Source organism: Stegostoma tigrinum, chromosome 25 (assembly GCF_030684315.1).
Source record: "Stegostoma tigrinum isolate sSteTig4 chromosome 25, sSteTig4.hap1, whole genome shotgun sequence".
Classification (NCBI taxonomy): domain Eukaryota; kingdom Metazoa; phylum Chordata; class Chondrichthyes; order Orectolobiformes; family Stegostomatidae; genus Stegostoma; species Stegostoma tigrinum.
Genome location: NC_081378.1, coordinates 48969801 through 48992718, shown reverse-complemented (window position 1 = coordinate 48992718; position 22918 = coordinate 48969801). Strand labels below are relative to the sequence as shown.

At 45.6% G+C, this 22918-nt stretch overlaps 1 protein-coding gene across 2 annotated transcripts in view; it reads left to right on the top strand.

Annotated features, from left to right (window-relative positions):
* itpr2 (inositol 1,4,5-trisphosphate receptor, type 2) overlaps positions 1 to 22918 on the top strand; it is a 235633-nt gene that overhangs the window by 117875 nt on the left and 94840 nt on the right. For both annotated transcript variants that reach the window (XM_059654708.1, XM_059654707.1), the window contains exons 27-35: positions 788 to 877; positions 3951 to 4079; positions 4211 to 4333; positions 6345 to 6545; positions 8729 to 8980; positions 12031 to 12156; positions 14110 to 14238; positions 18395 to 18515; positions 21179 to 21369. In XM_059654708.1, the coding sequence (XP_059510691.1) occupies positions 788 to 877; positions 3951 to 4079; positions 4211 to 4333; positions 6345 to 6545; positions 8729 to 8980; positions 12031 to 12156; positions 14110 to 14238; positions 18395 to 18515; positions 21179 to 21369 (1362 nt within the window). The remainder of the gene's footprint in view (positions 1 to 787; positions 878 to 3950; positions 4080 to 4210; positions 4334 to 6344; positions 6546 to 8728; positions 8981 to 12030; positions 12157 to 14109; positions 14239 to 18394; positions 18516 to 21178; positions 21370 to 22918) is intronic.

Below are 22918 nucleotides of genomic sequence, written 5' to 3'. Positions count from 1 at the left end.
GTTGTAAGTGCACCAGCCTCCAGCAACTCCTCTGGCAGTTCATTCCACGTACAAACCACCCTTTGCATGGAAGATGTTGCCTCTCGGGTCCCTTTTTTAAATCTTTCACCTTAAGCCTATGCCCTGTAGTTTTGAACTTGCTTACCCTATGGAAAGACCTTGGTTATTGACCTTATCTGTTACCCTTGTGACCTTTATATACTTTTCTAAGTTCACCCCTCAGCCTCTGATCCTCCATCAGAAAAATCGTTCCAACTCTCATTGTAATTCAAACCCTCCATTCCCAGTAACATCCTTGTAAATCCTTTCTGTACCCTTTCCAATTTAATAATATCCTTGCTACAACAGGGTAACCAGAATTGTAGACAGTACTGTAAGGGTGGTCTTACCAATGTCCTGTACAGCCACCATGTGACGTCCCAGCTCCTATACTCAATGCTCTGACCAATAAAGGCACGTGTACCAAATGCCTTCCTCATCACCCTGTCTACCTGCAACTCCACTTCCCAGGAACTCTGTACCTGCATCCCTCTGACCCTTTACCTGGTGCCCAACCGTTAAGCGTGTAAGTCCTGCGCTGGTTTGTCTCAGCAAAATGCAACACCACACATCTATCGGAATTAAATGCCATCTGCCACTCCTCAGCCCGTTGGCTCGTCTGATCAAGGTCCCGTTGGACTCTTGGGTAATAGGAAAAAAACATGCAGTTTTCCTGGGGCGGTAGATTTAACGTTTATTCTTTTCTTAGTGTAGTAATTCCTGCCTTGACCTGCTTCCCTTTTTGAAGGATCCCGGAATTCTGAGCCCTGTGCAAGACGGCAACAAGAAACCGCAAATTGACATCATCAGCAGCAATAACTACCGGGTTGTGAGAGAGGTGAGTTCATCTTGGAGGCTGTGTTACCTAGTAACAGCACAAAAATCAGAGTGTACGCTGCAGGATTGTTCTCCACAATACGCGCCCCGTTTTGTACATGTGTCGCAAGCCAGTATTTGAGAGCACCAGATCATCCTTTCGGAAGCTTCTGGAAGAAGGCCGTGCATCCCTTGAATCTAAACCTCAACGTATGAGGTGCCAGGGATTAAAGCCGGTAAAACGTGGAGCTGGAGAAGCGCAGCTGCTCAGACCATATCGGAGGAGCAGGAAAGTCGATGTTTCTGGTCCGGACCCTTTCTTCAGGACTCTTGCAGAAGGGTCCAGATCCGAACTGTTAACTTGCCTGCTCCTCGGACGCTGCCAGACTTGCTGCGCTTCTCTGTCTCCACATTATATCGACTCTGACTTCCAGTATCGGCAGCCCTTGCTATCTCCTAGTCACCAGGAACTAACTGCTGCATCCTGTCTGAGATACCTGAATCAAACTATTGCTTTTAGATTAAACCTACAATGTTTATGTATGGGGACAGGAAGGCAGAAGCAGTGCCATGTAGTAAATGACAGTGGGACAAATACTTCTCCAGAAACCGCGATGAATCTGTCTACAAAGAGTTAAACCAACTTCTCCAGCACCACACTCTCTTCTTCGCATCAAGTTCTATCACTTGAGACCAGCTGTTCTACCCTGCTGTTCTGTTTTTCCTCCCCTTTTCTCCCCCCCCCACCCTCCAACTTCTGTTCATTTGGCTTTCACGTTGGTTTCCCTATCTTTTTATGTGGCATTCTGATTTTTTTTTTAATCAGGTGTGACTCCTTCTTCATCCTTGTTGCATTGCTGAATCTGTCACTGCTGTTTCACGACTGATGCGTCATGAGATTTTTCACTTAAATCTCCCGTGGCCAGTATCACTGATTTTTATTTTCTCACCATTTGGCATTCTTGCCCTATCCCATCAGCAACTCTGACATTTTTATCTTTCTTGAGAGACATTGATCGGACACATTTTCATTTAATTTGATTCACTGTTGTCCTATGTACCTAGATACAGTGAGAAGTTTTGTTTTGTGTGCAGTACAGGCAGGTCATACCATACAAGGTGCATTGGGGGCAATAGAACATTAACTCCCTCCATGGATACTGCTTGACCTGCTGAAGTTTGTCTTTCTGTTGTTATCACTCCTAATGCCTTGTGTGGCCCGGTAATATATGGCAATGACAGGCAGGATTACAAACAAATGGTCCTTTCGTGATAATGTCCAGAGTGTTGTGCTCCCAACTCTCCTTCGCAGCCACATAACATCCTGGGAGAAAGCAAGGAAGCTGGAGAGAAATCTGGGTCTAACAAGGGAAGACATCTTTGGAAAATTGCCGTCCAAAGATGTGCACATTAGGAGGATTGGCCGTGGTGAATCCAGGGTTGCAGGGATAGGGTCAGTGCTCACTCAGTGGGCTGAACAGCTTCTTTCTGCACTTGTAGGAATTATATGATTCTAAAGTGCCCCTCTGCTTTTCTCTGACAGTTGCCTCCCAACGTGGGTGCCACCTTTTAGCTGCTAAAGCACTTACCTTCGATACTGTGCATGAGCAAGGATTAGCCCAACTCACAATTGGACTCCAAAGTGAAAACTCTGTGTTTGGAGGATGTAATTGTACCACCTGGCTTGCCGTAGTCATGCAGGCGCTGGATATGTTGTCAGTGCCTGTGTGTACAGTCTGTGGGAGCCTTAAACCCCATTGTAACACCCGACGCTAGCCATCGCCCTTTCCAAACACTGAGTGCTCCACAAAGCCACCAAGTGTCTAAAAACCAGTCTGTTTGACTCTAGTGTCAATTCATTCTGCACTAGACCATCTGTGAGGCTGATAACCCAGCCTCCTCATTGTCTTAACCTCATTGTCTCTGTCGAAGCAAGTCACTGGGTTGGTAATCCCAAACTCAGGTTATTGTCCTAGGCACTTGGGTTCAAATCCCACCGTGACAGATTTATTGAATTAAAATTTCGCAAAGACCTTGAATCGTAAAACTGACCTGATGGCAACCATGCTGATTATTGTAAACCCCCATCTGGTTCAATGTCCTTCAGGCAAGGAAACCTACCATCCTCACCTGGTCTGGTCGACATGTGACTCCAGACCCCACTATATTTGGGGTCTTAACTGCGCTCAGCAGTGGCCCTAATAAGCCATTCAGATCAAGGGCAATTGGGGACGGGCAGTAAATGCTGGCCCAGCAAGTGACGTCCATCTCAGTGGGCAAATGTTTACAATAAAGTCACTTGTACACGAGTTAGGTTGGTGGGTTGGGGGGGAAATGTTGAACTGGTGTAAGACGCTTGTTAGATCTCAGCTGGTGTATTGTGTGTAGCTGTGGGCTCTGCTTTATTGGAAAATTGTGAAGGCATTGGAGAGTGAGCAGAGTAGTTTATGACAATGATTCCAGGGATGAGAAACTTTGGTGATTGAGGAGGGCTTGAAAAGATTGGGATTGTTCTCCCTGGAGAGAAAGCGGCTGGGAGAAGACTTGACAGATATTTCAAAATCACAAGCGGGCAGGACAGGGTCGATAGGGAAAAATTGTTGCTGATTGTTGAGGAACAGGAACCACAGACTTTAAAATGAGCTGCAAAAGAAACAAGGGCGAAGTAGGGAAAACCTTTTTCAATGTAGCAAGCAGCCAGGATCTGGAATGCACTTCCTGGACAAATGGAGGATGCAGGTCCAATGGACACATTGAAGAGGGCACTAGCTGGTTATTTGGATCGCAGTACAGTCTGCAAGGATTTCAGAAAGAGGCAGATGATTTATTGTGCCAATGCTGATTTAACGAGTCAGTGCTGGCACGCTGGGCTAAATGGCCTCTTCAGCAGGGTGACACTTCTGTGACTCTGTTTCTTGGCCTGTGTTGCCCATCTGAATAACCCAAAGCCTTTTTGCTTTAAAAGCTGGGAGTAATCTGGTCAGGCCTTGGAATGAGGGACCTTTGGTAAACTTGCCAATGTGATGTGCAGTCGTAACCGTGACAGTCTGCGGGCATTTGACTACCCTTTAGCCACTGACTGTCTCCTTTTTCAGATCTTGATCCGGCTCAGTAAACTGTGTGTGCAGAGCATGAGGCGGGGCAGGAGTCAACAGCAGCGTTTACTGAAGAACATGGGAGCCCACACTGCGGTGTTAGATCTTCTGCAAATTCCATACGATAAGGTAACTGGGAGAGTTTACACTTGGCAAGTGGGGTGAGCGTTCAGTGAGAGGGTTGAGGGGGAGCAACATTACCTTGTTCTCAGCGTTGCCCTCTTTTTCATGTTGTTTTATTTTTAAATGTTTGATTGTAGATGGACAACAAAATGAATGAAATCATGACCTTGGCCCATGGCTTTGTACAGAATTTCTGTGCAGGCAATCCACAGAATCAGGTCCTGCTGCATAAACATCTGAGCTTGTTTCTTACACCTGGTGTGAGTATCTGAACCTTTCAACTTTGTGTGTTACAGTGAGAGCAGTACAGACAGCCACACTGTGTGATATTTCCGTCACTCTGTTTTCTTATCATTGCTGTAAGGTCCCTGTTCCTGTTGCACACTCAATCTGTTTTTACACTTTACTCCATGACTGATCTGTCGCCACCCGCTCCAGAAATCAAACCATTTTAAAGGTGAATGACTTCAAGTTTGGAATTTGCATCCCAGGCAGACAGGGCGATTTAAGAAGGCATTTACCACACTTGCCTTCATTGCTCGGACCCTTTGACTATAGGAGTTGGGATGTCACGTTGAGGCTGTACAGGACATTAATGAGGCCCCGTCTGCAGCACTGTGTCTAGTTCAGGCTGCCCTGCTATAGGAAGGATATTATTAAATTGGAGAAGGTCTAGAAGTGACTCACCAGTACGATGCCGGGAACTGTAAGGAGAGGCTGGACTGACTGGGTTTGTTTTTTGCTGGAGCGTAGGAGGTTGAGGGTTTATAAAATCGCGAGGGGCATGGATAAAGTGAATAGCAAGGGTCTTCTCCCTAGGGTGGGGGAGTTCAAATCTAGGGGGCATATTTTTAAGGTGAGAGGAGAGAGACTTGAAAAGGACATGAGGGGCAACTTTTTATTTACACTAAGAGTGGTCCGTGTGAGGAATGAACGTCCAGAGAACGTGATGGATGCAGGTACAACTACATTGTTGAAAAGACATCTGGGTAAGTGTATGAATAGGAAAGGTTTAGAGGGATATGGGCCAGGCACAGGCAGGTGGGATTAGAGATAACGGGAACTGCAGATGCTGGAGAATTCAAGATAACAAAATGTGAAGCTGGATGAACACAGCCGGCCAAGCAGCATCTCAGGAGCACAAAAGCTGACGTTTCAGGTCTAGACCCTTCATCATCAGCTTTTGTGCTCCTGAGATGCTGCTTGGCCTGTTGTGTTCATCCAGCTCCACACTTTGTTATCTTAGGCAGGTGGGATTAGTTTACTTTGGGATTATTGCCGGCATGGACTGGTCATACTGAAGGATCTGTTTCTTCACTGCAAGACTCTGTGACTGTTACCGGAGACTCCAGGCGTGGGACTGCAGCAGTGTCTCAAGCAGCATGTTTCTGATGTGATGTGAAACTAACATTACATCCATACAGAAGAACTCAACTTTATTTAAAAAAAAACCATGGCTGTAAAACCATCTGATCATTTATTTCAATGCTGTTTGTGGGAGCTTGCTATGTACCAATTGGCTGTAAAGTTGCCGATGTTGGAATAGTGACTAGACTATGAAAAAACTTGATTGGATGTGAACAGAAACAAAGTTGCTGGAAGGAGAAGACAGTTCACATTTCGGGTTCGGTGACCCTCAGAACTGAGGAAGGGTCACCGGACCGGAAACATTTTAACTCTGTTTTCTCCTTCATGGATGTTGCTAGACCTGCTGAGCTTTTCCAGCAACTTTGTTTTGTTCCTGATTCACAGCATCTGTGGTTGCTGCAGTTTCGATTGGAGGTGAGAAAGGCACGAAACGTCAGCTTTTGTGCTCCTGAGATGCTGCTTGGCCTGCCGTGTTCATCCAGCTCCACACTTGGTTATCTTGGATTCTCCAGCATCTGCAGTTCCCATTATCTTTGGTTGTGGAATGTGTTTGATCATTCTGAAGATGTGAAGGGTGTAATATAAATGCAAGATCTTTTCTACCCCCCTTCTCTTTTCCCGAGTCCCCCAGCATTGTCCCTGTCCCCCTCTTGCAATCTCTGCCTGAAGCCATGAGTTAATAGTTCTTGCTACACAAAGGGAAGTTAAATTCTTTCTTTGTCCTTGTGTTAACAAGCGTGTGAGCTATTCTGTATTCTACACCATAAGATCTCCTGTATTTGAGTCCTCCCCTTTTCTCGGTTAGTATCGGCCACTCTTTTTCTCTCAACCTGTTTGTATACACACTCAAACAGTGCAGTATTTTGCAACACTAAGGCTGATGTTTGTGCTCTGTTTTTGCAGCTGTTGGAGGCAGAAACCGTGCAACACATTTTTCTGAACAACTATCACCTCTGCAACGAAATCAGCGAGAGGGTGGTCCAGCACTTTGTGCACTGCATCGAGACGCATGGTCGACACGTTCTGTATTTGAAGTTCTTGCAGACCATTGTTAAAGCAGATGGAAAGTATGTGAAGAAATGTCAAGATATGGTCATGACTGAGGTAAAGGAGGCGGCCAAGATATCAGGATCAAACGTCTCACAGTAATGAGACCTTCGCAAAAGGATTTCCGTCACTGGTGGTCCCTTCAATCGCTTAAAAATAAGACGTCACCCATTCAAGACAGAGATGGAAAAATAATTCTCCTGTTTAAGGGGCTTGGGAATCCCCTCCCCTTAAAAGGCAGAGGGAGATGGGCATAGAGATCTACAGCACAAAAAGTGGCTCTTCAGCCCATTGTGTCTGTGCTAGCCAAAAGCAGCAACCTAGCGATTCTAAACACATTGGATAGATTCTCGGTTACCAAGGGGATAAAGGATTATTGCGGATATATGGGAATGTAGAGTTACGGGTAAAATCCGATCAGGCATAATCCTATTGAATGGCAGAAGAGCTTTGAAGGGCTTTAGCCTCCTCTTGCTCCTTGTTGATATGTTACCAAACTTCGCAATGATGCAGGAAATGCAAGCTCATGGGAATGTGCGATTTAGGGGCAGTAGTAAGCTTTTCAGCCCATCAAGCTTGTTCTGCTATTCAGTAAGACCATGGTTGATCTGGTTGAGAGCAAATCTCCAATTTCCTGTCTGCTTTTCCCCCCACATGTCCCTTGACTCCCTTATCTATCAGAAGTCAATTCGTTTAAGTGTTTGGCCATAATTTATTTCACACAGCATTTAATTTCTCACAGCCGCAGTGAAGCAATTTGCACGTGAGCCTCAAGCTTCCCGAACCCAAGCGGTTGAGATTTCAATGGCCTTCTGCCAGCCTGTCCCTTCCTTTGTTTATCCAAAGCCGATCCAACCACCCTGTTTGGGTATGGTGTAAAGGCTGACAAAGAAAAGAGCAAAGAGCAAAGAACAAAGAAACCTACAGCACAGGAACAGGCCCTTCGGCCCTCCAAGCCCGCGCCGATCGAGGTCCTCTGTCTAACCTGTCATCCATTTTCTAAGGGTCTGTGTCTATTTGCTCCCTGCCCATCCACGTACCTGTCCAAATATATCTTAAAAGACGCTAACGTGTCTGCGTCTACCACCTCCGCTGGCAACGCGTTCCAGGCACCCACCACCCTCTGTGTAAAGAACTTTCCACGCATATCTCCACTTCCCTCCTCTCACTTTGAACTCATGACCCCTAGTAATTGAGTCCCCCACTCTGGGGAGAAAGCTTTTTGCTATCCACCCTGTCTATACACCTCATGATTTTGTAGACCTCAATCAGGTCCCCCCTCAATCTCCGTTTTTCTAATGAAAATAATCCTAATCTATTCAACCTCTCTTCATAGATAGCACCCTCCATACCAGGCAACATCCTGGTGAACCTCCTCTGCACCCTCTCCAAAGCGTCCACATCCTTTTGGTAATGTGGCGACCAGAACTGTACGCAGTACTCTAAATGTGGCCGAACCAAAGTCCTATACAACTGCAACATGACCTGCCAACTCTTGTACTCAATACCCCGCCCAATGAAGGAAAGCATGCCGTATGCCTTCTTGACCACCCTATTGGCCTGCGTTGCCGCCTTCAGGGAGCAATGGACTTGAACACCCAGATCTCTCAGTACATCAATTTTCCCCAGGACTTTTCCATTTACTGTATAGTTCGCCCTTGAATTTGATCTTCCAAAATGCATCACCTCACATTTGCTCGGATTGAACTCCATCTGCCATTTATCTGCCCAACTCTCCAGTCTATCTATCTATCTGACGTTTCCGTTCAGCACGGCCTGAGTGTCACACTGTCGGCATGCTGTCGGAGATGGTGTGTTTAAGGTGAGATGGGCACCACTTCTCATCCGTGGTGCGTTTGACCTCATTCGGGCAAAGGCAGGCAGCCCTGGCTCTCATTTTCCATTTTAAAATGGAGGCTATCCAAGAAAAGAATCGAATCAACCGAACGATTACCCATTGTTGGATCTTGCTGTGCTCAGGGATGCTGCCGGCGGAAAGTCAATGCAGCCGATTGCTCTCGATCCTTTTGGGCAACGGGTTGGCCGTACTGTAGTGGAACTTCACAGGGCCACACCATGGATTGATCATGGGGTAACACTTCACCAGGGGGCGCTCATGCTTAACACAATGGGGCCAGGTCTCTTATGGCATGGAATTGTGGCAGGTTTTCCTCCTGCACCATGACTGGGGGATGCTGTTTTTCCATTAGCTTTTGATAATTGTTGGCGTGTCCTTGCAGCTGGCCAATGGGGGAGAGGACGTGTTGGTGTTTTACAACGATCGTGCATCGTTCCCTCACCTTCTGCAAATGATGGCGTCAGAACACGACCGGAGCGACGAAAATGGAGCCCTGAACTACCACATCACCCTGGTCGAGCTGCTCGCTGCCTGCACCGAGGGCAAGAATGTGTACACGGAAATTAAGTGCAATTCCCTGCTCCCCTTGGATGATATTGTGAGGGTGGTAACCCACGAGGACTGCATCCCCGAGGTAGGCCCACAGCCTCCATCTCTTTTTCTGTCTTTCGGGTCCTGAGGCAGCCGCTGCGTGCTCTGCAGTTGGGCGATGACTGACAGTTCTTAGTTTGCTTTTCGCAGTCTTGTGAACGTGTGATTGTTTATTTTGGAGCAGGGTTAGATCATTCAGGCCCCTACTTCGCCAATCTCAGGTCATCGCTGTGGGCTCAACCCCAATTTCCTTCCTGCTCAGTGCTGGACTCACTCGCCAGGTTAAAATCTAGCTAACTCTTCCTTGAATACGTTCGGCGACCGAGCCTGTGCTCCTCCTGGGGAAGAGAATTCCACAAACAAACAATTCCACTTGTTTTTAAAAAAAAAAGTAATTCTCTCCTTATCAGTTTTGAACGAGAGTCCTGTTACTCTTTTTAAGCTTGGTTCTAGTCTGCCACTCGGAGTCATACACAAAGAAGCAGACCCTTCGGTCCATCCAGCCCATGCTGTCCATAATCCCAAACTAAATTAGCCCCACCCACCCATATCCCTCCAAACATTTCTTATTCACGTACTTAGTCAAATATCTGTAACTATACCTGCGTCTGCCACCTGCTCTGGAAGTTCATTCCGCGCACCCTCTGTAAAAAAAACAACAATGCCCTCAAGTCTGTCTTAAATTTTTCTCCTCTCATCTTAACAATATGCCCCCCAGTCTTAAAATCCCCCACCCTAGGGAAAAGGCACCTGACATTCACCTTAGCCATACCCCTCGTGATTTTACAAATACCTGTAAGGTCACTCCCCGATCTCCTACCCTCCAGTGAAAAAAGCCCCAGCTTATCCAACCTCTCCTCTATGTTTCAAACCCTCCACTCCCACCAACATCCTGGTAAATCTTTTCTGTACCCATTCCAGCATCATAACACCCTTCTTATAACAGGGTGACCAGAACTGGACACAGTACTCCAAAAGAGGCCTCACCAACGCCCGAAACAATCTCAACATGATGTCCCAATTCCTGTACTCAAAGCTCTGAGCAATGAAGGCAAGCATGTCAAATACATTCTTAATCAGCTTTGTCTACCTGTGAGAGGAGTATCGTCCCAGTATCCACTCTGTGCTGTCCCTCCTGAATCTCTTGCGTTTCAGAAAGATCACCTCCCATTCTTCCCAGCTTCAATGTCTCGGCCTCTCCAAACCTCCCTTGCAGGATAACTCACCTATCCCTGGAAGTTTCGTTAATTTTTGCAGGGGATTTTCAGGAAAAGAGTGGATTATGCGAAGCAATTTCATTTTCTACCAGTGTCTAATGGCCATCCAACTCTCGTGTGTGTACAGTTTTGGTCTCCATATTATAGAAAGGATAGAGAGGCGTTAGGAAAGCTACAGAAAGCATCGAACAGAATGCGAGATGAAAGGCATGAGGACCGATTTAAATGGACTGAGAGAAGGCTGGGGAGTGATATTGAGGTCTTGAAACCCAAAAACACTAACAGGACTGGACAGAGTGAATGCAGGAAAGATGTTCCCATTGACCAGAGCTAGTTTAAGGATATGGAGTAGGCCATTTAGGACTGAGATGAGTAGAAATTTCTTCACCCAGAGAGTGGGTAGCCTGTGGAATTCTCTGCCACAGAATGTTTTCGTTAAGGTGTTCAATATAGTTTTTGGGGCCAAAGGGATCAAGGAATATTGGAAGAATGGAACATTGAACTGAGTTGGATGGTCGGCCATGATCGTATTGCAGGTTGGAGCAGGCGCGAAGGGTAAGGGAAAGGTGAGGTTATGTGGAATGCAGCCTCTCGCGGATTTGCCAGTGTAGATAATATCACTGCATTTGATGTGCCCAATTAGATGGATATTTGAGGAAGGAAGGTGTAGGAGGATATGCAGGTTGTGTTGAACTTGTGGATAGGGTGTTATGTGTGAGGATAAGTACAAGTATATACCTGATGCTGGTCTGTAGCTGGAAGTTCTCACCAAACAGTTCAAAACTTTCTGATAGCAACTTTTGCATTGTGTGCCTATATAATAGGGCATCTGCATGATTCTAATCATTGGAATCCTGAGTTATTCTGCATTTCATTTGCAATAAAATTTGAGCTAACCACGCTCTGAATCAAGATGACAAATGCCCATGTGACCCCCACTATGTCTTCTCCCTCCCTTTTCCCCCCCACTCTTCCCAACATCCATTCCCCCCCCACATAGCCCCTCTCTCCCCATCCCCAGTGCACCCCTTCCTATTACGTCCTTGGCCCATTACCACCACCCCTTCGAAAACACCCCCATTATCTCCCCCCCACACCCCCCACCCCCACAATGCCCTTGGCCCATCTACCATCCACCCCCCCCCCCCCCCGCCCACACACAGCAGTGTCCCATGCTCCCACTCTGTGTGAGGGTCCTCCGAGAGGCTGTAGTCAGTGGTCCCTGGGCTCCAGGGTAAATAGGGCCTCTGTCTGGCGCACCCCCACCCCTAAATAACGTGAATGGGAATTGAGAGCAGGTTTGGAGCATTTTGAGTGTGTCACCACTTTGTGTCACCTGCAGCATACTTACTGAGGGACCAGAGGCATTTTGGGGACCTGATGTCAGAAACCAGTATTGCCTTGCTCCTGTTTCTTTTCCTCAGTGTGCATCAGGTTACTTTCTTGAATATCCTCTGCCTACTGGCAAACCGGTGCCTGCCACTGTGCTTGTTGGTGACTCTCCTGCTGCAGGTGTTACCCTGCCACCCTTTGATATTCTGCTTCGTTCCCCACGAGCAGTGGAGGCACGTCGCCTCTTGCAATCCTCTCAAGGTCCCTGCTTGCTCACCCTCCTGTTTCTGCTGTCCTCTTCCACCTATTGCTCCCTTCTCAAAGTCTATACAAACCCCTCATTCCCCACTCCGACACCTCCCCCCACCCCAGTTATCTTCCTTTAAGGCCCTTGCAGGTGAAGTATGAAGAATTGAAAGAGGCAGAGAAAGGAACATAGAGAAAATTAAGTGTGGTGTCAAAAATGCCTTTCATTTTCCTTTTTTAGCAGGCTCTCGTTGTGTGGTGAACATGAGGGGAAAATGAGTGTTTCTTGATATTGCAGGTGAAAAGAGCCTACGTTAATTTTGTGAATCATTGTTACGTGGATACAGAAGTGGAGATGAAAGAGATTTACACCAGTAACCACATTTGGAAACTCTTTGAGAATTTTGTGGTCGATATGGTTCGGGTAAGTCTCGCAAGGGAATCTCCTCCAAGATGCAAGGAGACATCCAGCATAAACTGAAGCTGAAATTTCCCATTTAAAGCACATAATTCTGACCACCTTTAGATGTGTTCCAAAGCATGGAATAAAGACAAAGTGCTGGGGAAAGTCTGTCAGTGCTGTTATGTAGCAGACCAAACCCCTTGAAAATATATGAAGAAGACGGCCTAGACCATAACTTTTTTTCTTATTTTAAAGGTAAGTGTAAGGGATTGTGTTCTGGATGCAATTTGATAGGCCAACTCGGCTTGAAGCAAAACATGCTTTATTCAGACTCTATACTTCAAATACAGACAAAATAAAACCAAAAGTAAGGAATTGGCTTAACTGTGACTCTTTCAAAATGCTTAACAAAATAATATACATTAATTACTACTAATTAACTGTTCTAATACAGTTACATGCCATAAACACATCCTTGGCAAAGGCAAATTCAGTGAACAGGTTGCCTCACATACAATTCTAACAGCAGGAAGAGAACCGCAGCTTTTAACTGTAACAGAGGGAAGAATAAAATCTTCCACATCCAGCTTCCAAACCCCAGCTACTGCAACAGAAAAACTAAAACTAAAAATCCAGGTTCTGTGAGCAGGCTGCTTCTGTTGTTCCAGCTGTTAGAAAACCTCACAAGCTGTTTACTTGATTGGCTTTGAGGCAGACCACTCAGCACCTCTCTCTTTGTTCTCAACAAGCCAGGGCGAAATATACCTCCTAAAGCCACAGTATCGTCACTGCATCTGTGGAGAGATGGAAATAAAGGTATATTTCAAGTCCAGCATGAGTCAACTTCAGAAAAAGCCGAGTCATACTGGCCTTGAAATAATTCAGCTTTTCAGAAGAAGCCAAGTCATATTAATCTTTTGCAAGGAAGAATGAAATTCAGTTCAGACCATCACCTCTGTTTCTATCGACACTTAGAGATCTGCTGAAAGTTTCCAACATTTTCAGTTTTAATTCAGACCTTCAGCATATGCAGAATGTTGTTTTTATTTTATTATTCAGTGCTTGGTAAAAAGCCGTTGGTCTGTGAGAATCTTTGTTGGCACTGCGAGAGTAAATCCACATGGCCTTTTGTGAAATCTTACCCCAAATAAAAAGCGAATTGTAAATCTTTGAAAACACAGTTATCAAAGTTATAGTGGAAATCTGCAAACCAACACTAAAATAAGGGAGAGCTTTCAACCAGATGTAAGAATTCTGTGTTATTAAAAATGGCTGCTGAAATAATGGGGGTAAAATTTGGTCCGTAGGTAGAGGTGCCAAGGAGAACTGTACACCCCAGCAGATGCTCCTTCTTGTCACTCCGATGTAATGTAGAGGTTATGGGTTCGAACCCCGCACCCGAGAGTTGAGAGTAATGGTTAAGCTGTTCCTCCCGTGCAGTGCTGAGGGGGTGCGGAGATGTCAGTAGAGCTGCCTTTTAGGTGTAAGGTTAAACCAAGGCCTCGTTGGTCAACATAAATGATCCAATGACAGAGTGTTTTGTGGACGGGCAGTCTCCCAAGTCTCTTGGCCGATCTTTAATTTCTCAATGAATATTACTATTACGCAGATTGTGCCAGTAAATGCTGGGTGCAAAGTGGCTGCTGTATTTCCCATGCTCCAGCATGAGTTAGACTCCAAAACTTACTATTTTCGATTCCATTATATAAAAATAGTATGTGGCATAAGACGATTGGCCGGTCTCAGCTCCGCCTTGCCCTTCAATTGGACGTTGGCATTTGTCATCACCGCTTCATGAATCAGAGTGACCTTATTGACAAAGCTGACCCGTTGACTTGAAGTTGGAATCCACTCTATTTTGGTTTTCCCTGTCATTTATTGAACTCACTCCATTGTGTTTTGGCTGATGTTTTTTGAAATCACTTGCCTCCTTGATTTGGGTGTAACTGTCATGAACTGGCTGTTTTGATGAAGGTTTGCAACACCACAACAGACAGGAAACATGCCGATACTGCGTTGGAGAGATATGTGACAGATACAGTCATGAGTATCATCAGTGGTTTCTTCAGTTCCCCGTTCTCTGATAACAGCACAAGTCTACAAGTAAGTTAGCTTAGTGACAAATCTATCTGCTCAATTATGTATTTGTACTGTCATACAGTTTAGAAACAGACCCTATGGTCCAATTGGTCCATGCCAAACATAATCCCAAACTAAATTATTCCCACCTGCCTGCACTTGGCCCATATCCCTCCAAACATTTCCTATTCATGTACTTATCCAAATGTCTTAAACATTGTAACTGTGCCTGCATCCTCCACTTCCTCAGGAAGTTCATTCCACACACACACCCCACTTTTAAAAAAGAAAATTGCCCCTCGTCTTTTTTAAATGTTCTCCTCTCACCTCACCTTTAAAAAATATGCCCCCTTGTCTTGAAATCCCCAACCTTAGGGAAAAGATACCTGCCACTCACCTTATTTATACCCCTCATGATTTTATTAACCTCTCTAACGTCGTCCCTCAACCCCCTATGCTCCAGGGAAGAAAATCCCAGCCTATCCAGTCCATATTTATAACTCAAACCTTCCGTTCCTGGCAAATCTCTTCTGAACCCTCTCCAGCTTAATAATATCCTTTCTAGATCAGGTTGTCCAAAACTGGACACAGTACTTAAGTAGAGTCCTCACCAACGTCCTGTTCAACCTCAACAAAATACCCCAACTCCTATAGTCAGAGGTCTGAGCAATGAAGGCTAGCGTGCTGAACACCTCCTTAATCTGTGGCTAAGAATTAATTAGTCGAGAATGAACCATTCCAGGGTGCATGGGGCTGACTAAAGACTATCTAATATCCAGTGAGAATCTTTACATTTCTGAAGCTTCCTTCCCTTGATGCCTATGTGATGATTTAAGGGGTTATCTTTGCAATTGCAGGGTGAATAGTTATTTCCAAATAGATAGTGGGAAGTTTAACTTGAGACAAGTGCGCTGTATTCATTTTTACCATGTGTGGCCAGGCCAATTACCCTCACCCTAACTCCCCTTTAAATCACGGGGCTCACTAGGTCACTGTAATTGGCAGTGAAGAGTCACCCACATTGGGGGGGACCTGAGTCACTTAGTAGCCAAACGAGGTGATAACAGTAGATTCCCTTCCCCAAAACATTGATTTGAGTCACTTGGGTTCTTCGCATAATCTGGCTGTTTTGCAATCGCTGTCACCTTGAGAAAGTTGATTGTTTGCAAATTTTTAACAGAATTGAAATTCACAAAACTGACTGGGCAGGATATGAACTTGCCTCCTCTAGGTATTAGTGCAGTAGTCACAGAAAGAGCACATGTACTGCAGTGGTTCAAGAAGGCAGCTCATCAGCACCGCTAAGAATGAGCACCCACATCCCATGAGCGAATGATGAATAAAGTGTTGGCTTCCCTCCTTTTCTTGATACATATTGACCTAGGACACACTTTCACCAAAGTGGGAAGCATCGTGAATGGTCAGGGGGTTAGTGTAGAACTTCACAAGACCATAGACAGGAAGATAAGTGGCAGATAAAATTGAAATCCTGAGAAGCATGAAATGATTCATTTGTTTCAGAGACAGTAGGAACTGCAGATGCTGGAGAATCTGAGGTAACAAGGCGTAGAGCTGGATGAACACAACAGGCCAAGCAGCACCAGAGGAGCAGGAAGGCTGATGTTTTGGGCCTTTCTGAAGGAGGATCTAGGCCCGAAACGTTAGCCTTCCTGCTCCTGTGATGCTGCTTGGCCTGCTGTGTTCGTCCAGCTCTAGACCTTGTTGTCTAAGTGATTCATTTGGTTAGGAAGAACACAGAAAATACAAAATAGAGTATAATTGTAAGGGTGGCAATGGTGGCTCAGTGGTTAACACTGCTGCCTCAGTCCCAGGGACGCAGGTTCAATTCCAGACTTGAGTGACTGTCTGTCTGTGTGGAGTTTGCATATTCTCCCCGTGTCTGCCGGAATTTCCTCTGGGTGCTCCAGTTCCCCCCCCCAGCCCAGTCCAAAGCTGTGCAGGCTGGGTTGGATCAGCCATGGGAAATTGTCCATAGTGTCCAGCGAAGTGCAGGCTAACTGGGTTAGCCATAGAAATGTAGAGTCACAGGGATAGTATAGGTGGGTGGGAGGGTTGGTGTTGTCTTGGTGGGCTGAGTGGCCTGGTTCCAAGCTGTAGGGATTCTAAAGGAGTGGAGAGAGTATATGCTTGAATCACTGCAGGCAGCAGGGCAGGTTTAGAGTGGGGTTAATAAGCCAGACAGTATCCTGGGTGTTATCGGCTGGTGTACCGAATACAAAAGCAGGGAAGTTGTGGCAGATCTTTATAAAATATTGAGTTGGCCTTGAGTTATGTCTGGTTCTGGATACCGCACTTTAGGAAGGATGTGAGGGTAATAAAGGACCCAGGAAAGATTCATCAAAATAGGTCTAGGGATGAGGACCTCCAGCTAACTGGATAAATGGGGAAAGCTGGGAGTGTCCTCCTTGGAATAAAGAACAAAGGATGAGCGGAGATTTGATTGAAGTGTAGAAAACAAAGTTTGAACAGAGAAGGGGGTGAGGGCAAACTACGGAGAAGGAGATGACAACAGTTAGGTGAGGACTGGCAAAACAGACCAACGCTTTTACCAGCAAGTGGTTGGGATCGGGATTCTCGTGCCTGAGAGTGCAGTGGAAGCAGACTGCTGTGGGGCTTTCAAAAGGGAATTGGAAAGAAATTGCGGCATCTCTGGGAAATGGGATTAGGTGCACTCGCTCTTACAATGGAGCGAACATCCTCTTTCTGAACTGTAACCCATTCTGTGACTACTGCACTAAAACCAAGAAGGGGCAAGTTCAAATCATCTCTCCTTCCAGTTCTTGTGAATTTCAATTTAATTAAAAGTCTGGAAATGATGAACTTTCTCAATGTGAAAGTGGTCGTAAAACTGCCAAATTGTATGAAGAACACAACTCAACTCAACCCAACTGGCTGTCTTGGTACTTTGGGGCAGGAGATCTGCTGTCATTACTTGGTGTGTTGTTGGTAGACCCACAATGTGTTCAGGGAAGGAGTTCCAGGATTTTAACCCAATTTTGCCTGGATTATCATTTCAAGAATCTTCCCCCTGGCAGAAATTTAAATTGATGGGCTTGTACTTGTTGAGCTTAGCCTTGGCTACACTGGTTTATAAAAGGATCATTTACAATTCTCCAATCATCTGGTCCCACACCTGCATCTGAGGACTTCCCTCAGCATCTGACTGCAGTTGTCATCTGTAAACACAGTAAGACTTTGTACTGCCTTTATTTTAATGAATCGTTAACTCATTCAGTATCTCGCCTATCTCCTCTTTCATGATTTTTTGGGTGATGTCACCTTTCTTGTTAAAGACAGAAGTGCCCCTTTAACTATCCAACTGACCCCATTTCCCCTAGGACCATCCCTCTGTTATGACCATTGTTACAATGTTGCCCTCAGGTGAGAGTTTGCTTGTTTCAGCTGTTGGTACAACCAATACCCATCAGGTAGTCTAGTCACATCAATGTTGTGACCACTCCCAATTCTGGTACAGTGGGCTGACTGGCCACTAATTCTCTCTCCAATTCCAGGCTACCGAGCTAATGGTTACCCTCTTTGAAAGTGCATCAGTTTGGCTGATTCACTTAAATATGGCAAATGTTTTTATCCCTGCATGTGAAATGGGGCAGGTGATTCGACACGGAGACTGTCTGGCCGCTGTTTTGAAATTCTTAGTTAAATCAAATAGTCTCGCGGCTGAAGCTATCAAAATCTGTGAGCTGTTGAATCTGAAGGCTGTGGGAAAAGGTTTTGCTATTTGAGGGCTTATACCCGTTTATCATCTCAGTATAACTTAGTGCTTTAAAAAGTACTTTAATGGCATCAGCCATCCTGCTGTTTAATGTCAAGCCTCTGTCACCAGGACTGCCTGATCTGTATTTGAGAGGGAAAATTAGATCCTTTTTGCTCAAAGCTCAGCATTGTCGATCAGCAGAGATTCCAAATGCGGTCTTTCAAACCGTTACAAGGGTCAGGACGAGGTCTGAGCCACAGAGAAACCGAGAGCCCAATTTAGTTCCTGTTCACAGTTGTACTTAACACTGTCCTCAGCTCGTGCTCTATGTCTATAGTCACGGGCTGCACACAAACTGTTTCACTGCGGGGAGCACATCTGATATTATTCAGGGAAAGAAATGGTGGCATGTAATGGTCTCTCACATTTCCTCATGTCTTGCAGACCCACCAGCCAATATTTATTCAACTGCTGCAGTCTGCCTTTCGAATTTACAACTGCACTTGGCCGACTCCATCGCAGAAGTCTTCAGTGGAGTCTTGTATTAAGACCTTGGCTGAAGTTGGTGAGTTTGCATCTTGCGAAATATTGCTTGTTTGTTTTTGCAATCTGTCGGATTTGACAGAGAGTTCCTTTCAGGTGCAGGTTTTGGAATGGATCCACCGGGGGCGGCTCTGAGAGAGGGGTGTGTCTGCTTGGTACGTAAGAACACTTGACCATTCTCTCGCAGAACGAAGTAAGATCCAGCCGGCTGATGTAATGGGTGAAAGTTTCCTCTGGTCTGATGCTTTCCTGGAGAGGACCAGCAGAGTATTTCAGCTAAATTCTTGATGGGCCTGGAGCCAGAATACATAATAATCCCTTAAATGTACACTGAACCATAACTCCTGCATGGGCAGTGGTTGGCTTAGGAAATTCAACAGTCACTTTATGATTAAAATGCAGTGTGACATGTTGGGTGGTCAGGTGCATATTGTCAAGACAAAGTGGATGGTATCTTGTCACATGCCCAACTATACCAGGAGGGTGCCACCTTCTGTGACGACAAACTTTACCCATTCCACATTGCTCCTCTCCCTCTCATTTAACCCTTGGATTTCTTTGTCAGGATGTACTTAGTCATACAGCACAGAAAAACCCTTTGGTCCCACCAGTCCACGCCGACCGTAATCCCGAACTAAACTAGTCCCGCCTGCCTGTGCTTGGCCCCTGTCCCTCCAAACATTTCCTCTCCAGGTACTTATCCAAATGTCTTTTAAATACTGTAACTGTACCTGCAACTACTGCTTCCTCTTGAAAATTCTTTTGACAAACTACTCTCTTTTTAAAAAAAGTTGCCCTTTTATGTTTTTTTTAAATCTTTCTCCTCTCAGCTTAAAAATATGTCGCTCATCTGGAAACCCTCCACCCTAGGGAAAAGCCTCCTGCCATTTACCTTATCCATGCCCCCTCATGATTTTATAAACCTCTAAGGTCACCCCTCAACCTCCCACACTCCAGTGGGGAAAGAAGTTCCAGCCTCTCCTTTGTAACCCTACCCCTCCATTCCTGGCAACACCCTGGTAATTCTCTTCTGAACCCTCTCCAGTTTAATAATACCCTTCCTATAACAGGCGGACCTGAACTCGACGCAGTGTTCCAGAAGAGGCCTCACCAGTGTCCTGTGTAACCTCAGTACAATGGTGTGAGCTTTGTCGGCAAGTGTGCTAAATGCCTCCTTAAATACCCTGCTACATGTCACTCAAACTTCAAAGAATTATGTGCCTGAAGTCCTCTGTTTCTCTAGTCTACAACACTATCTTAGGCCCTACTTTTAATTGTATAAGTCTTGCCCTTATATGTTTTATATAAATGCAACACCTGCATTTGTTCAAATTAAACTCCATCTGCCACTCCTGAACCCGTTAACCCATTTGATCAAGATCTCGTTGTAACCTTTCTTCAGTGTCCACAAAAATATTTCACATTAAACATTGGGGAGCAAGAACATGCCTTTCTGTTAACGTCTTTCACAACGGCAAAATGATCTTCTGAGCCAGTGAATCAGAGCTTCCCAAACTGTGGGTCACGATGCCCTGTGGAGTCAAGAGGTGTGATAGTGAGGGTGTGAGGATAGCTGCTGTGGGTGACTTAACAACTACAGGACCCATCGAGTCCCTGCAATGTCGAACCAGGCTATTCGGCCCAACTATGCATCTTCCGGCCCCACTGCCTTTTCGAGGAATATCCCACCCAGACCCATTCCCCTAGCCTTGCACTTCCCATGTCTAACCCAAAAGAGTAATCTCTGGGCAATTTAGCATGGCCAAGCCACCCTAGCTTGCAATTTTTGGACTGTGGGAAGACACCCACGCAGACGTGGGGAGAATGGGCAAAGTCCACACAGACAGGTACCCAAGGGTGGAAATGAACCCAGGTCCCTGGTGCTGTGAGGCACCAGTGCTAACCACTGAGCCACCGTGCTGCCCCTATAAACTTTCCCTTTCTTTTGCAATAGTGTCTGGCCTGGCAGGTCAAATTTTGAGGTCTATTTCCTGCTTCAATAAAAACATTCATTGAAAAGGGGGATTCTCTACCTCCTCCACCCCTGTGCTTCTCAACGAGGCGGTCATGGCATAATTCCAAACTAATAACTGGGATCAGAGCAGGGAAGAGTTTGGGAATACTCAAATGATGTATCTTGATATGGTTTAAAAAACATGAAAGGACTGTTAATGTTGGAAATCAGAAAGGGGAAAAAAAAGAAGTTACTGGAAAAACTCAGCAGGTCTGGAGAGAAAGTGGAGTTAACATTTCAGGTCTAGTGACCCTTCCTCAGAAATGTTAACTCTGCTTTCTCTCCATAGATGCTGCCAGACCTGCTGAGTTTTTTCCAGCAGTTTTTGTACTTTGATACGGTCACTGTCACAGTTGAGGGACACACGGCAGTTAATGTTTGCACAGCAAGCTCCCATGGACATCACCCAATGAAGGAGATGATCAGGTAATCTGCTGTTGATTTGAACAGAAAATATCAGTCAGGACTCCAGAGAAACTCCCCTACTCTTTTTAAGATCTGCTTCTGCTATCTCGACCAAAGGGTTGTGCAACGCTCTCTCAAAGATGCACAGGAGAGACAGCCTCGAGATTACAATTGTCTGGTGTCTACATTGAGGATCCTGCAACGAGGTAAGTGCTCTCCCATTGAGCCCCAAATCGAAACTGATCCCTTCGGTTTTCTCCTTGCAGCTAAGAGCCGAGCGATAGCGATCCCTGTCGACTTGGACAGCCAAGTGAACACACTGTTTTTGAAGACCCACTCCAACATGGTACAGAAGGCCGCCATTGGTTGGCGAATGTCTGCCCGCAGTGCGCCACGCTACAAAGACCCAATCGGTGGATCGCCCTTGGACTACAGGAATATTATAGAGAAGTTACAGGTAATGGCTGGGTGTGTGAGGAGCTGAAAGGGTTACTGTGTCTAAAAACAACCCCCCCAATCCCGCCAACAGTGACTGTTACATGGAGTTGGTAGAAGTACAGTTTAGGATCTCAAAGGAGTAAGACCAACCATCCAAATCCCTCCTCATAGTCCCTCTTCACAATGTCTGCCATATTCAGGTAATGTGTACATCTTTACTAGGCGATGGCCTGGTGGTATTATTTGCTGTACTGTTGATCAGGAGACCCAGATAACATTCTGGGGACCCGGGTTCAAATCCTGCCTTGGCAAATGGTGGAATTTGAGTTCATCAAAATATCTGGAATGAAGTGTGTCATGGTGACTGTGAAACCATTGTCGATTGTTGTAAAAACTCATCTGGTTCACTAATGTCCTTGATGGAAGGACATCTGTCATCCTCACATGGTCTGGCCAACATGTGACTCCAGACACACAGCAATGTGGCTGACTTTTAACTGGCGTCTGGGCGTTTAGGAATGGGCAATAAATGCCGGCCTGGCAGTAGCGTCCTCATCCAGTGAATGAATAAAGGGGGGAGAAAAAACTGTCAAACAATAGCCTGCATCTAGTTTAAGACGAGGAGAGTCTTCTCATTAGATCGCCAAATGTTCTTCCTCTATTGGACTCGATAAGCAGGCCTTGACAGGTAAGAACCAGGGAACGGGGCTTTGAGAGTAAGTCTAACTCACAACGTGAGGACGCTTCACCTTACAACAAAACCCATCTGTCTGAACTGAGAAGGTTTTGAGATTAGGCATGGATACATGCAAATGAGAGTTGGATTTTTAAGAAAATTAATTTTCAGATGAGGACATGAATGGCTGGGCCCAACACTTATTGCCTTTATCCCTCGCGGCACCTTTGAGGAGGCGATAGGGAGCTGCCTTCTTGAACTGCTGCAGTCCACATGCTGTGGGTTGACCTGTAATGCCATTAGGGAGGGAATTCCAGCTTTTTTGACCTACAAACAGCGATATATTTCCAAGTCAGGATGGTGAGTAGCCTGGGGGGAGTGGGGAAACTTGGTGTTCCCATGTATCTACAAGGGTGTTCTGCTATAACCTGTGTTCCAGCCACTCAAATTGTCTTGCAACACAACTGACAAACAGGGGAACGCAATTTCTAAAATGCCAACTTGTGTTGGCTACAACACAATTTCATCAGTTCCAACCTCTCTCCTTCAACCCATGGTCCAGGGTGCAGTGGCAGCTTTTAAAACTTATTATTTAAGGCGCACATTAAAGAAGCTGATTGCAGCCAGCGAGGGGCATAAGGACAGGTTTCTTCAATTTTGGAAGAGGTTTAATATCAAGGATGCAGTTGACATTATTGTGGAGGCCCGGGGTGATACCAGTATGGACTGCTTGCATGCAGTTCGGCAGAAGTTTCTGCCAGCTTTTTTCAAGGTTTTGGAGGCTTTGATCCCTCAAAGGACCTCCCAAGAATCAAAGAACGTTAAGTTGATTTTGCAAAACAAGTTGGATTTGAAGAAGTGGAGAGTGAGGGTTTTGAAGAGCTGCTTGAGT